The sequence below is a fragment of the Spinacia oleracea genome, chromosome 5 (assembly GCF_020520425.1).
Source record: "Spinacia oleracea cultivar Varoflay chromosome 5, BTI_SOV_V1, whole genome shotgun sequence".
Lineage (NCBI taxonomy): Eukaryota > Viridiplantae > Streptophyta > Magnoliopsida > Caryophyllales > Amaranthaceae > Spinacia > Spinacia oleracea.
In genome coordinates, this window is record NC_079491.1 from 47256221 (window position 1) to 47272334 (window position 16114).

The 16114-nt window shown below is 37.2% G+C and overlaps 1 protein-coding gene across 1 annotated transcript; it reads right to left on the reverse strand.

The window, feature by feature from the left end:
* Window positions 1-1340: 1340 nt before the first annotated feature.
* LOC110790033 (peroxisomal fatty acid beta-oxidation multifunctional protein MFP2) lies at window positions 1341-15255 on the reverse strand. Its single transcript, XM_021994778.2, has 18 exons — window positions 14866-15255; window positions 12483-12554; window positions 12326-12391; window positions 12175-12231; window positions 12007-12074; window positions 11799-11880; window positions 9774-9829; window positions 9347-9649; window positions 9171-9257; window positions 6846-7020; window positions 6636-6757; window positions 6372-6535; window positions 6027-6281; window positions 5797-5918; window positions 5584-5705; window positions 2766-2914; window positions 2520-2658; window positions 1341-1682 (listed from the first exon to the last, which is right to left on the reverse strand). Exons 1-18 carry the CDS (start codon window positions 14954-14956, stop codon window positions 1644-1646), a joined length of 2169 nt encoding a protein of 722 aa, XP_021850470.2. The 5' UTR covers window positions 14957-15255; the 3' UTR covers window positions 1341-1643.
* Between the last annotated feature and the right edge of the window lie 859 nt (window positions 15256-16114).

A 16114-nucleotide genomic window follows, 5' to 3' on the forward strand; every position in this document is an offset into this window, starting at 1 on the left:
TTAGGCATTCATAACCGATCTCTGCAGTTTAATAATTCAAAAATCAATAATAATAATAATAATAATAATAATATAATTTAAAACACGGAATTGAAATAGAATAGGCAAGGAAGAAGAGAATTATACCAATCCGACCTGTAGCACGGTACAATCACGAATTGATTGTGATTGATAAAGGGATAAAAAATATACGGAGTATAATACACAAAACACACGGTTTGTGTGTGTGTGGTGCGTGCGGGTAGCGTGCAACGCAAACAGGGGCAGCAACGGTGCTCGACAGCAAGCACGAGTGAGAGGGAGAGTGTGCGAGTGAGGGGCTTGCGTCATGGGAACAACAAGCACGACATCAACAACAAGCACTAACGCAACAACACTAGGCGCAGGCACGAGTTTGGTGCGACGAGAGAGCAGCGAGGGCGAGAGGGAGTGAGGAGCGGGTTGTGCGTGAGGCAACAACAGCGAACAAAAGAGAGGGAGAGGATCGAGTGTTGTGCGAGCATGAGCACGAGGGCACGAAACAGCATCGAGCAAGGTGCTCGGGTTGTGCGTGTGTGCCGGCGAAGGGAGACGAGCAAGAGGAGAGGGAGCCGAGTGCAAGGGAACAAAAGAAGAGAGAGAAAATTAATAATGGGAAGTGGGATCAATTAATGAGATAGGTTATATTTATAGGTTTCCCAATCCCTAATGGGCTAGGCTTAGGAATTGAATATTGGGCTTTGCACTTTGTATAGTTGGGTTTGAATTGGAATTTTGGGATTAGAAATCGCAGTTGGGTACAACAACTGGACGAGATGGGCTTAGAATTAATTCAAACCGTTTAAAAATACGACCCAACAAATTTTCGTTCAAATAATAAATTCATTTCGAATTTAATAAAATAATAATTATTTTATTTAAATAAAAATAAATTGAAATCATAATTAAATGCAATTTAAATTATAAAATTCGTAAAAATACTTTATAAATACAATAAAATATATTTATAAATTCCAAAAAATGCGAGGTATTACATGCGGGAAGATCGATGTAGCAGCCATACCGCCGTCGCACTTCCCCCGTCTATTTTCATTGGAATTTTAGCAGAGGAACAAGGAGGAACTTCTCAAAAGTTGCCGGCATAGCCATGGTTGTCTCCGACGAGAGAGGAGCGAGGAGAGGAGAGAGAGGATCGTACCAGCAGGAGAGAGGGGAGAGATGACGAGAGGAGCGACGAGAGGGGAGGGAGAGCAAAAACGAGCAGGAGAGAGAAATTAGAATGCTTATATTATACGCGTGATCTTGGGTCGTCTGACAGGCGCGTGACCGTCACGCGATCTGACACACAAGTTATTGCATCCTTTTTCTCATACCAAACTTCATATCTTCTATTTGAACTACTAATCTTTGAAATACATCGTTAAAAAAGCTTACAATATAAATAGCTACCTAAAATACTTCGTATTAAAGTTCTTGAAATAAATAACAGCATAACACAGTTGCAATGTGGAAACCCTTTTAGCCCTAGCAATCTTTATTAGAAAGCACTGCGAGCTAATTCTTATTTGCTGAGAACCTCCCAAAGGTTGATTACGTATGGATGATAAATGCTTGGTGGAAAAAAAAGAGAGAATTGTATCAGCCCTGTCCAATTTTGTTCTCCCTTACAGCCGCGATTTAGCTTGTCCTGTTGGTCCAGAACTCTACAAATACCAAAAAGAGTAGAATACATTATCACCCATTAATCATGTACTAGTCGTCTACTAGTATCCTATAAAGACAGACAATCTCAAAAAAAATTGCACGCTAACAATCTTACCCAGAAAAATAATACAAGAAAACAAAAACAATGGAACTAAAAGCAATATGAACGATTGTGTAAGCAAGCACAAGAACAGAGGAGATATGAGAAGGTAATGGCAACAAATCCAAAACAATGCCAGTACCTAAACATGCACAAACTACCTACAAAAACTAGGCTTCTGCAAGCTAGTGTCAGCTGCGAGAATCATAGACCCTCTATATCATGGAAAGCTAAAGAAATGCCTACAAAAAATCACCGCCTCTAACTAATGACTCAGTATGGTTGATGATAAGAAGTTGCAATTTCTAGTATCACAACCAGCCATATAGACTTCAGTACTCACAAAGTCACAAGCAAGCATTACACTTTAATTCAGCTGAATAAGAACCTCATGCGAAGGAAACATGCCAACAGAAAACATCTGCGGTAAGTATCACAAAAGCTAGCAAAACACACTAAAAAAAACTACTGAATGGCAAAGTACCATCAATGTACACAAACTATCATTACTTCATCAAGCAAATTGCAAAGATGGTCAATCCTCCCTTGCGTCTCAGTTAAAATGAAAAGGCACAAATACATATCACGGCGAAGATCCAAACAATGGAGAAATGGATAAAAATCACTTTGATAAACACAGATACGCAAGCCAAGATCAAATTATTATAAAATAGTAAGTCACCAATTTGCAGTTACTTCAAGATTTCCTAAGTGCAGCAAATAAAAAAGTTCTTACCAGTAGAGCCCCTTTTGCAGCCTTCTCAGCCATGTAGGCACAAGGCTTAAAGAACCCTCCATGTTGTTTTGACCATTTTTCCAGCCTTGAATAAATATATTTTGATCCCAGCATGTCGGCCCAGAACAAGATTCCACCCCTAACATTACATTAAACATGATATTTAGTTCCCATTTACCCGAGCCTCTCAAACTGGGGAACTTTTAAGCATTTCATTTTTACAATACACAAATAATAAAGCAAGACCTGTATGGGGGAAATCCCATTCCCATAACACCAGCAATATCCAAATCTGATGCTTTTACTGCAATTCCCTCCGCCAGGACTCGGCAAGCTTCATTGACCACAGGGAAAAAGATCATCTCTATTATGTCCTTCTCAGATAAGTTTGCTACCTGCAAACAAAATAGTTCAGTTGGTGTAATGTACAGAGGCTAAATTATATGGCATAATATTCTTGATTTCTTGCGACTCTTGTCTACTATGGGCCAGAAATAAACAACAATCAATATCAAAGAAAGAGAAAGCGCCAGACAGTCAATATGAGTTATGTAACTGGTTTTAAGCTACAAGATCCCCTAAAAAAAAAAAAAAAAAATTACAAACAACAAAAGAAAAAGAATGTACCCAAGAGGATGGCTAGACGTCAAACACACGGATTGTGACACTAACAATGGGTTTGGATGGGAAATTAGGAAGGGTCAAGCAGGGTTGGGAAGAGGAGGGGAAGGGATGAGAGGGCTGGAGGGGAGGTGAAAATGTCAAAAATGATCTGCAAATATTTACCGGGGTTGAAATTGTACGGGGCTATCTTGCAATTGCCAAGATAATATTCAAGTTTTGTCCCTCACCCTCATCAATGGCAACCAAATCACCACCAACATCCTCTTTGGCGATCATTTCTCCTTCCAACTCTAACCAACACTTCCTCCTCCGCCTCCTTCATCGCCGGAACACCTGCCACCTCCGCCACAAACGCTGAAGTTCGACAGCAAACCAAGATCTTGTGAAGAAGAGAAAAAACAAAACAAGCCCTAGTTTCAAATTAGGAGAGAACAGGAGGAAGAGGAGGAGAGAGAAAATCACAAGAAGACAGAAATAGTCATTACAGAAATTCACGCCATTGTTAATCAGTTTACAGAGAAGTAGAGGGGAGGAGGAGAGAGAAAGTCATGAGTATGTGACAAGGCTAAGCAATAGTAAGGGTGAATCTTTTCGGATAATTCAATTTGTATACTTTGTATTTCATTTTCTTTCCAAATCTTTCCAAAATGAAATTATGGAAGACCTCCATTCTATTTCCCTCACCATATTTTGGTATCCAAACAATGGAAAATGCTCTTCCCCCTTCCCTACTCTTCCTATCCATCCCTTTCCATGTACTTAATACAAAGTAATAGAAAGACAATTCAAAAAACAAAATGTAGGAGTCCCTGACCTGTTGAAGTAAATCAAGGAACATGAACAAATGACACTCAACGAGCCCATGTAATATTACATTCACTCAAAAGCAAGGAAAAAACTGCGGCAAAGACAGCTTTCGCTTGGCACAAATTTCAAAAGAAAAACAGGTCAAAGAAAGAGAGAAAGAAAGAAAGAACAAAGCCAAAATTCTCATGGAGTTTGGCTTGGTTTCTTAACATTTTTTTACAGATTTATTTTAGACAAGAAATGTGGGAAACCACTATTCAATACAGCCAAAGGACAAAGTATCCTTTAGTATGTACAAGAAATCATGCCAACCACACTCAAAAGCAAATATTTATGGATAGCCCAGAACGCCACCTGCCACAGAAGGCTAAAAACACCAAGCAGTCACGTGATACTACGCATATTACCAGAAATATGATCATCATGCTCCAAGCAAAGAACCTAGATACTACCTTAAAATAGAAAATTCCAAAGCATCCCACATCTTTTTCTCCTTACAAAACATTCCATCTTCACTGCACAAGGCCTCGCAAAAAAGTAAACAACATCCACCAATTCCCTTTCAGCCAAATAGCGTAAATACCAACCAGCTCATACTCAAGGACAGTAACTATATACTTCACACCTTTGTAATAAATTCAGCTTAAAACATTAGGGGGAAAGGTGCTATGTGGCCATTTGCACACAAATTCAGCTTATGTTGTGAGAGGATTAGAGTTGCAAGAGAATCTTTTCTGGTCTAGTAGTATTTCAACTATGTCAGTGTTCTTTTAAGCCCCTTCCTAAAGCCAAGCTGGAGGAAATGTTTACCTTTATAAAAAGCCCTTTGGTATACAAAGGTAACTTATCTCTTTACACACCCAGAAATTGATATACACCAAAGTTTAACCTTCACAAGAACCTTCACTATCCAAATATCTTTAGAATAAGGAAAATTCTGGAACATGGAGTTCCCAATATATATTTCTCGGAAGTTTTGCTGGAAAAGTTGCCTGAGGAATGAGAATGCCAGATCCTAGGATCAGGAATTCAGGACTATCATAGAATCAGCATGCCAGAGCCGGACCTGGGATGTGCCATGAGATTTTCCCTGGAGAATCTCCATGCGGCCAATAGGATTATCATAGCATCAGCATGCCAGAGTCTGGGCCTGGGATGTGCCATGAGATTTTCCCTGGAGAAATGCTCCATGTGGTCCATGGTTTGATTTGATAATATCTTCACAACCTGGATATCTGGGCTTTTTAAAAATTTGACGTGAATTCACTTAACAATCAATAATAATCATCTTGTGGTTATGAAATGGTTGTTCCTAGTGTCAGTCAATTGATATTATCTTTGCTAATAAGCGTGTTTTTGGGTTTCATTCATCTATGCGTTTACGAACTAGATATTTAGACTTCTCAAAATACTAATTCTTTTTGAGCTTCAGCGTGGAGAAAATGCACAGAAATGAACGGAGAGACGAACATACACTAATTTTTCCATATAGTATACAAGTTTACTTGGATTTTCCAACTGAGAAAAGACAAACTGAAAAAAATATAACAGAAAATAAGAATGAACCATGCAGGAAAACAATCAAACAACCACTGTCGATGATATAGATGGTGGTAAAAATCACAAAACATACCTTAGGATCAACACTAATCCCAGAAATTTCCCTTGCTTTCTCAATATATTTCTTTAATTCAGGATCTGGGCTAGCCTTGCGTCTATCATCGTACAAATAGAACCCTTTGCGAGTCGATTCACCTGAAAGGGAAGAAGAAAAAGAAGATCCGATCCATTCAACATACATGAGACCAATATCAATAAAGAATTTCAATTCTGAAAACACCGCTACCTGCTCTTTTATCTTCTTGCATAAGAGGGATAATCATAGATTGATAAGTCCTCTCGGGGAAATGCTCAATGTACTGCATGGCAGTTGCAATGCCTACTCCAAACCCAACAAGGTCAATCAATCTGTATTAAAAAAGTTGTTAAATTCTTTGAAGCACTATACTCAGGTCAGTCGAGAGAAGAACAGGAAGAAAAAAAAAGCATATATATGGAGATTTATGTTACATTTACCTAAATGGACCCATTGGCATTCCAAACTTTGTAATTGCTCTGTCAATCTTATATAAATCTGTACCATGCTCAACAAGTAGCATAGCTGCTTGTGTATAAGGGAAGAACATCCTATTGACAGCAAACCCCGTACAATTTCCAACAATAACTGGTGTCTTCTTTATCTTTTTACCAAGATCTAGCACGTCCAAGATTACTTGGGGTGAAGTCTTTTGAGTTCGGACAATCTCCAAAAGGGGCATAATATGAGCAGGACTGCAATTCATGATAACAAACATAATTATGATAAAAAAGAACGCTAAAGGTCATTTTTGAGAGTGTCCACCAAGTAGAAAAGATAATTACCTGAAGAAATGAGCTCCAACAATTCGATCTTGGGACCGAGTCTTCTCACCAATAAGGTTAAGATCAATCGTGGAGGTGTTACTTGCAAGTATGCAATGCGTAGGACAATACTTCTCTAGATCTGCAAAAATTTGTTGCTTCAAAGAAACATTCTCGATGACGGCCTGCAAGAAGATGGAATTAGTTCCAAACATCTATCTAATTCTATAAGCAACCAATAATTGACTACACTTATCAACGGAAAAGAGAAAAGGCACACTCCACCTCTATGACAATATCCACATCTCTAAAGCTGTCATAGTCAATGGATCCTTGAATAAGGGACATGGTTTTTTCAAACTTCTCCTCAGTCATTTTTCCTTTCTTCACCCGGCTTTGTAAATTGGCTAAATAAAAAAAATAGTGTCAGCTACCAGAAAAGATCAAGCATCAGAGTAAATCAGATTCAACATGAATTTTAAAGATCCAGGGTACCTTTCACTCTGCCGATACCCGCTTCTAAAAACTTCAAGTTCACTTCTTTTAAAACAACAGGATAGCTACTAAGAATCAATGCAGTAGCTATTCCAGAACCCATCAGACCTCCTCCAATAACAGCAACCTTTCTTATCCGTCTTGGTGAAAAACCCAAGTCAGTCACACCAGGGACCTGTTTTGGGATTCAGACATACCAAATAAACCCAATCACATGCAAGAAAGACTTCCTCAAACAGTAAATTAAGTGAAACACCAGTACAATACTATCAGTAGCAAACGCACTAAAAGGAACTGGTTACTGGATCCCCCCCCCCCCCCCCCCCCCCCCCACACCTCAACGAATTTTGTATGCACAAAAGAAGAGACTTAGATTATTGACCTACTTTGATGTTAGGTGAAAAAACATGCATCAGTCATGTTTGAGGAGGTATACTACAAGAGAACAACTAGAACCAATTACATGGATTTCATTGCGTAGCTGGCTAGCTTCTTTTTGAGAATCAAGATGTATTTTCTTACTCAAATAAGTGTCACATTCCACCTACCTAACCCTTTGTTTGGTATATTATTAGTAAAAGAAGGGAACGGAAAGGAAACACAAATAAGTTTTATTTTCCAATGTTTAGGTTATTGAAAGGAAGTGAAGGAAAAAGAAAAGAACTTTAGTTAACATCCAATTTTCCCTTTCTTCTCAAATTTCTCCAATCTTTGAACGAAATGAAATTTGAAATATTATGAAGGGGGTTTCTGATGAGCGACATCTAATTTATGTCGTTTTTAGCCTAGGATTTTACTCCATCTTTAAACAAAAATGTGATTCGTGGCTTGCATTAACTTGGATAGTTCATTCTTGAGTTCTTCTTCGAATCGTGATTGTAGTGAAGGCTAGAATGGGATAGTTGAGAAGTGATCGAAGGTGGACCTGAAAGGTCTTCGAAGCCATATCTTTGTCAATGCACTCATTCTTTTAATCATTACATGTCATGAGCATTTAGAATTTCCGGAACTCCAATTCGATTCCCTTTGCCGAATCCCGACTCCTCTAGGTTTTGTTTCCTTTATTTTATTCCTCTTGAACTTTAGTATATTTCGTTAGTTTCAAAAACAAAAAAAAACTTATTTTCCGATTGAACTAGCTTGTGAATCTAATTAGTTTTAAAAGCCGAACATCCATTCTCTTGGGACGATCCCTATGCTTGTCGTTATATTCCATATAGTTGGTTTTAGGTGTGTTATAAGTTTTGTTTGATTAAGTGGTGTTTGTCAACGACGCGAAAATCGCCTATCACTTTCCCATTGCTTCCTTTTCTTTCTTATCAAATGTTATACAAGTATGATTTTTCAAACCTAACATGGATACCTGGTCATTTCCTTTTTCTCCTTTTCCTACCAAATCCCCTCTACAGGATCCAACTCTAGAATATATGACAAATCATTCAAACCATTTTTGGTGGATATGCATGACATTCTTATGTTTATCTGGTTTCTTTGATGGTTTAAACTATGGGTGACTGTGTGCGACACATAACTCCAACAAAACTACCTACATTCTATCCTTGACACCCTAACTAGGCTAATAATACACCCCACAGCATAGGGTAGACCAGCCCGGTATATATATACCACATGCCAACTTCATAACTTTCATGTGGAAGGCTAAGCTTCCCCCTTAGGTGAAGGCCCTCACCAAGGCTGTCATTTAATAAAAAAAAATATTAATACTAACAATCCTTAGAATGGCTGAGGTCTCCAGAAGCTTCCTTCCTGATGTTTGTCTTTTGTTAAAGTAGAAACTAATGAACAGTTGTTCAACAACTCCTTTTAACAAATACATGGAACTCAATCTTTAAAATCTCTGGTGAGTGTAGGCCTATAGGGTGGGCCATATGGAAAAAATTCCATGAACACATGACAGCTTTGTTAGCTGTGGCCTTGTGCCCTTCCCAGATGGTGGAAAAAGATCTTATCGAATATTCTGCTGGTTACATGTGGTGTGTTCATTAAACAAATTTTTAAAAACATGATTTCAATTCAGGGATGGTTTGGATTGAAGCATCAGACTGGATGTACTTTGAGTGATTGTTACGACTTATGAACAATGTACTCCCAAGATATCCGTCTTTGGGTATTCAACGGGAATTGGAAGGCCATTTCATCATGTTTGTTTGTGAGGTCATCTCATCCTCCCTATAAATTATCCTCTTCATCAAAGCCAGTATTACATTTTCAGAAAATAAGGGAGAAAAGACTGAAAGGAAAAAGAGGAGAAAATAAATCCACTTGGGGGCAATGACCTAGAAGTTCATGAAGTAATAAACGAACCTTTGATGTTCCTCGTTGAGCAAAAAAGATGTGGACCAAGCTCTTGCAAGTGTCTGAACGCAGAAGTTCTTCAAAAGCATCAGCCTCCTGCCAGCGATTAATATAATAAAATATTGTCTCAGTTCAACACATGTACATAGAAACCCTGGAAGAATGAACGACGAGAAAATAAAAACCTTCCACAGGCCAGCACGAGGTCCACAAGCTATGCCTTCTTCAATAACATCTATGCAAACCAGAGGGTGCTTGAGGTTTGGAGCTTGCTTTCGGGCCTGTGCCCTAGCAAATTTCAGTATTTCTCTTGCCTCTCCAAGTGACTCCAGCTTTTCTGTCTTATGAAGACTTGAAATCCATGGCTTTCTACGCTCAAAAATTTCAAGGGCCCAGCAACGAGCAGCATTCAGCAGTTCATTTGCTGGAACTATTGCATCCACAAGTCCTAAGTCGTGGGCTTCTGAACCTTTGACTGCCTTAGAAGTCTGCACAATATAAGCTCAATTTGGACTTAAGAAGTTGAATGTCTAGTGTTCATCTAGTAAAACAAATACAAGAACCCTTTTGTTAATAAATAATTTTCTTTCATAAGTTAAAGAAAAACCATACCAGCATCATTTCAAGAGCTTTTGAGAGTCCAACTAGCCGTGGAAGACGCTGGGTTCCTGACACCATTGGGATGAGTAAAGCATCATAAAAACCATCACTCTAGAGCATATATTTTCGAACCAATTCCCAACTTTCAACAGGACTAGAACGGTAAATGTTCATTGCAACAATGAACCAAGACCACACACAGCATGTCCAGATTCCAGACAGAGTGGAACAGTTAAAAACTTGGAACTGCATTAGTACCCCTTACGCGTGGATATTCGAACCAAAAAACTTTTTTTTGCACATGCATACATCTTAGGTATAAACAAACAAGTCTTTTTAACCCCATGTTCCATCATTATAGTTGTCATTGTTTGAGTGTTCGCAATTTTTTTATTTGAAAATTCAGGAATAACAACAAGATTGAAAAAAATTAAAGAGAGAAAGGGAAATAGAAAAAAAGATCACACTGCTCCATATTGCACCAAAGTTGTTACCCAACCCCATCCCCAGTTCCCCTGCTACCCCGAACAATCACTGGTGGTAAGCAGACCCCAAACTAAACTCATCAGGGGTCCATAGGACAGCGAAGAACACCATGGCTGGCCGGCCCTGGCCCTAACTCGCCACCGGCACCCACCGTACCGGTGTCGACACGACACGACGCGGGTGCCGGTGCGGAATCCGGACCGGACGCTTGCAACAGAAAACGGACTCGCCCTTAAAGATCCAACCCTTAAACGGTACGACTACTCCCACACTACGACTCCTTCAGCATGACACCTCCGGTATCACTTTCTCCGGTGATGTCGTCGTCCTTTGCTGCAGATTAGAAGAGACTCCATTGATGGGTCTTGGAAGAGCTTGAAAAGGGAAGAAGATAAGTCGTAGATCTAATTTACTGGGCCTTTTTTCAACTTTTTTGGGTCAAACCTAATTTTATTCTTCATTAAAAGTTGTGTGGACAGGTATTTGACAGCTGTTCTCCATTCAGCCTATTAACAATTGTATTAAATGTATTTAATTGTTTGTTGACTACTTGACTGATTTTTCTTTTACTTTTCTATTTATGTTTTCTATAGCTACAACCTACCTGCCTAGGTTAAATGTACTCCGTATTTAACTACTCTGTATTTATTGACCGATTTTACTTTTACTTTTATTTTGTTTTTTCCTTTTACTGTAAGTCTTTTTTTTAAAACTGCAATTAAGGCTTTATTTGGTTGGGAGGAATTGGAAGGAAAAGAAAAGAAAGGAAAGGTAAATTAAGGTTTTCTGTATTTGGTACAAATAATTATATGGGAAGTGGAAGGAAAGGAAGGGAATTGGAAGGAAACCTCCTTTATAAAATTTTCACTTTCCTTTCCTCCCAAAATTGGAGGAATTTGGAAGGAAAGAGAAAATTAAAAGCTGTCAGTTATATTTTATTTCTCTTCCCTTCATTTCTTTCCCTTAAACCAAACGCAGGAAAATAAAATCTATTTCCCTTCCCTTCTTTTCCTTTCTTTTCCCTTCCTTTCTTTTCTCTTCCTTTCCTTTACTAATAATGAACCAAATAGGGCCTAATTAATTTTGGCAGCCGTAAACATTTATGTAACTGTACCGCTTCATATTTTATTAAAGATGTACATAAATTAAAATAATGTTCCGTGTCCCCGAGTCCATATCCATATTTTGGACCCTTCAAAAACGAGTCCACGAGTCCTTCATTTTAGAAATTTAAGGATCCGACCCTTGGACCCGTACCCGAGTCCGAGCATCCTAGGGTATAACTATCTCTTTACTCTACACTTTTCACAAAGATGAAAGCATCAAATTCACATACTCCCCTTGTCCCTAGTGCACCACGTTAGCAACTTGACTATGTTTGATGTGCACGTTTGGCGATTTGAATATGCAGCATATAATATTGTTTACATATTGCTACTAGTTGTTAAGCCCGTTGCCCAGGTGGTTTTGTTAGAATTTTGTGCTTTTGTTTTGTTAGTTCAATACGGTCTTTAATTTTATGGCTAAGAAGCTATAAAGAAATTGAAGTACCTCCGAATCCAGGAATGATTCCAAGCTGAAGCTCAGGCAAGCCCAACTGTGAATTAGAGGTGGATATCCGTGCATGACAAGCCTGTGAGAAGGAAAACTAAGTTAGTGAGCTCTCTACAAAAATAAAAGTTATTTTGCGCAATATTTACTCTAGATATCATCTAATAGTAGTCTTATCTACATAAACGGAGTAAATTGTGTCTCATACCATTGCAACCTCTAAACCTCCACCTAAGGCTAAGCCGTCAATAGCAGCAACTGAAGGCTTTCTTGCAGCTGCCCATCGCGCAAACACACAAAAAAAGGAAGGTTTACCAAGATTGTTCCGAGCTAGATTTTCTTTTTATAAAATTCAAAAACTATCAGTAAATCAGACCTTCGACAGTGTCAGTGAGAACCTCCACTGCTACAAAACCTCGCTCTGGTGATGCAGCTGCCAAGGGAAACAAAATTAAGTCATAACTCATAGGAGCTAAGTATTGACATATAAAAACAAATTGCATAGGCTTCAATAAAGTATGACATACTCTTTCCTTCTTGGATTCCACCGAAAGCAGTGATATCAAAACCACCAGAAAACTTCCCCTTGGCACCTGCCGAAGAAACACATATTAAATTTATGGTTTATTGTCTTTAAGTCCGACACCTAAGTTATGAAATGAAGAAGGGCATTTAAGGCTTTACCTGTAACTACAATTGCCTTGACATCATTTCTTCTTAATGCCTCGTCAAAGTTCTCTTTCAAGCTTTGCAACACTAGTGAAACAGTTGTGATGTAACAATTAGAAAACATTATGAAAGTTCTAAAATAAAATATAAATACCTTTTTTAGACAGCTCAATTATAAAACAGCACGTCAACATGACAAACCAGAAAGGAGGGGGAAGTTAAAAGGATAAACAAGGAGAAAGTGAAATTAATGAAAGTAAGATAAGAGGAAAAAATAATAGATTACAGAAAAAATATTATAAGGGATAATAAAAATAAGTAAAGTTTAAAATACATAAATAAGTAAAATACGTACATTAGTCATAAATATGAAAAGAATTACAGTATAATGTTTCCCAACTAAAACTAGAGTATGACATTAACAAATTATAATTCCGAACTTGAGTTATATTTTATACATAACAATTTAAAACTAAAATTAAAACTACATCCAAAAGGTAGTTTTCAAGCTGGGTACTAGAAACTATAAATCCAATAAGTGAATATTCTTTCTAGTTCTTACGGAGTAAAAATCTATTATTTGACTTCAGACTATGAAGCAAACTTTTGCAAAAAATTGAAAGTAATCTACACTAAGATTAAGAAATTGCGGCTCCGCAAGTGTAGAGAATCCAGTAGAAAGATTCCATAATAGGATGAAAGAAATTCTCTGAAATTTGAGGATGAGTAAGGTTTAAGGGGCGAGAAAGATGGGAAACAGAATGAGTGGATTTGAGTGCTGATAGGTGACGAAAAACCTTAGAAAATGGTCGGATTGCTTAGATTTTTCAGATATATATATATATATATATATATATATATATATATATATATATATATATATATATATATATATATATATATATATATATATATATATATCGAGTGGCGGGTTGGATGTATGTCCACCCGTATTCGACCTGATCCTTTACCCGATCCACCCATCATCCCGGGTCGGTTGGAAGGATATTCATCGGGTTCGGATGGAATTGCCGACCCTAATTATGATAGGTTTGGTGGTTAAATTGTGTTGAAATAATTTTTTTAAAACTTAAAAGTATTAACAGGCTAAAACATGTTAATGTGAACTTTTAGACAAAATTCACAGTTCACATCGTATTAGCCGCGATCCGTTCTATTTATCCGTTACAAGCGATTTCCGCCGACTGTTACTGCAATCGCGACCGCTTCGGTGACTTTTTTCTATGGTCCTAACCAAATCCCACATGTTCCTAACCTATTTATCGTTTTCTTTCTTTTATTTTTTTTTCGTCGGAATATGCAAAATAGTTTAAATGAGGGTCTTCTTTTTGTTCCCTACATAAGCTTGACTTAACTGAACACAATTCAAGGGCACGGGATCGCGGTTCGCTACCTACGTTGCTAAGTTAGACCAAAATTGTACCATTTTCATGTTATAATTCGCCTTTTCGGTTCGCGTTTTGTGGGATGATTTGAGAATTAGGTAACACTGTTCAGGGGCTTAGCCATGTTTTTCCAATTGACAAATGGAAATAGCTATCTGATCAACTAGCCTAAAAAATTATACTTATCTACAATTTCCAATGGCAAAAATGGTGCCAGTTACCACAATGCAGAACTTTGGAACTATAATCCGATTAATATTACACTCGTTTTTTGACAACAACAAGGAAAATCACTTATCCTAATAGTTGCCAAGTTCAATGATTAAACAAGATCTCTTTAAATTAGAGAGGTGATGCCAAGATACTATGCAAAAGCACTCCAAAGATTCACTATACGAGATGAATGGAGAAATTCCTCCGAAATTCCCACGTTACTTTGGTAAGTTAAGATATTTAAACGGGGATTCCAAATCAATAGCTGTTATTGATGAATACTACAAATCACATGGCATATAGACTTTCAAGGTATACTTTTGAACCCAAATTTTATTCCTTTAAACTCAAATTTTATTTATTTAATCTCAATTTTTATTAATTTAATTCAGTTTTTTCGTTTCTTTTTTTATTTCCACCTTTTTATTATTTTCTAATTGATTTAATTACGAAAATACCATGTTATTTGCACTATCCACAAATCAATTGATAAATACATTTAACAGCTTCAATTTTTTTTAAATGCATTAGTTATTTAATTCTACGACAACTAATAAAAGGTCATAATAATTGGAATTACTATAAGATAAGTTCATTAATCCCATCAATCAAAGTAAACCCTAACAATTAAACAAAAAAATCAAAAATCAGCTCATAGAATTCAATTAGAAACGCAATAAATCATGTGTTCAAAATGAACCAAATTTCACACCACTAACACACATCAAAAACAAATATAATCAAAAGAATAAGAAGATCCGAAAAGAGAGAAAGAATACCATCCAAAGACAAAGAATTGACTGGAGGATTAATAATGGTGATCACAGCAACACCATCAGCTCCGACTTCAATTGACGTTCTTCCCTTCATGATTTCGCAGACACGATTTTCTCTCTCCTCTATAGCTCTTTCAAATTTTCGTCTTCAATGGAGTTTTGTTGAGATGTGTTAATCTTAACCGATGTATTAATGGAGGTGTCGTGTGCGTCTCTGCAAAATTGACGCTGGGCAAATTCGTATCTTTCTTTTGTTTTAGTACTGGTAAAACATTATCTGGGAAGTTTTAAATCTGATGACTCGGTTATAAAATAATCCGGATAATTTTATTAGGGAGCCACGTGAGCTTTGGGGAGGGAAAGGATGACTACTACGCTTTCCAAGGTAGTTCGGTCATGATAACATCGTTCCCAGTGATTCCAGCTATATCTACATCAAACCCTGGGGTATGTGGGTCATTACATATTCGAGTAAACTATATTGTAGGTCCCTAAACTTTGGCAAAAGGAGCAGTTAAGTCCCTCAAGTTTCAAAAGAAGTATTTTAGTCCCTCAAAATGGATGGAATCAGCTACTTTTGTTAACACCGTTTCATTTTCTGTTAAGTTCAATAAAATAATAATAAAATCGCTTTAAAGAAAAGGAAAATTAATTTATACGTGTATAAATAAATGAAAACAGCTGATTTTAATTATGACTTAGCTTTTTCAACTTACTTAGCTTTTTCATATGGCTTTTTCTCCATTTACACGTTTCACCCTTTATATTCCCCTTTTCTAGGTTTTTCCACAACTCTTCCTAATCAAATCGAATTTAGTGAGTAACCCAAGCAAATTTACTCCAAATTTTCAGCAATTATCGCCATAAACTTCAGCTAATTGTTGTTCTTCCACAACTCTAAAGTTTCAAATTCTCTTCTCCCAGATGTCTGCTACTACCACTAGTTCTTCTTCTACCTTTTTTCTCTCTCTTTCTCTCTCCTCTTTTATTATGGATTCTCTTCAATCTGCTTCTCTTTCTTAATTCCTGGATTTCTCCAACAATTCCATTGTAATTTCACATTTGTCATTGCCCTCAATGCTTAAGCCTAAAAAACGGAGACAAGGCAAACCCACAATAGAAATAAATTTGCAAAATTAAACAGATTATATTGAAGGGTGTGATGCCAACACTCAGAGGCTCATTATCTTTTTCTCCTACCAATCTATGATACCAAATGTGATAGCAAGTATTAGCTCCTTATATACAGCCC

Coding starts and splice junctions, on each gene's coding strand:
- LOC110790033 (XM_021994778.2), bottom strand. CDS start 14,956: ATGAAGGGAAGAACGTCAATTGAAGTCGGAGCTGATGGTGTTGCTGTG. Junction 12,555..14,865: donor CAATTCTTTGTCTTTGGATG/GTATTCTTTCTC, acceptor CTGTTTCACTAG/TGTTGCAAAGCTTGAAAGAG. Junction 5,919..6,026: donor ATGCCAATGGGTCCATTTAG/GTAAATGTAACA, acceptor TTTTTAATACAG/ATTGATTGACCTTGTTGGGT.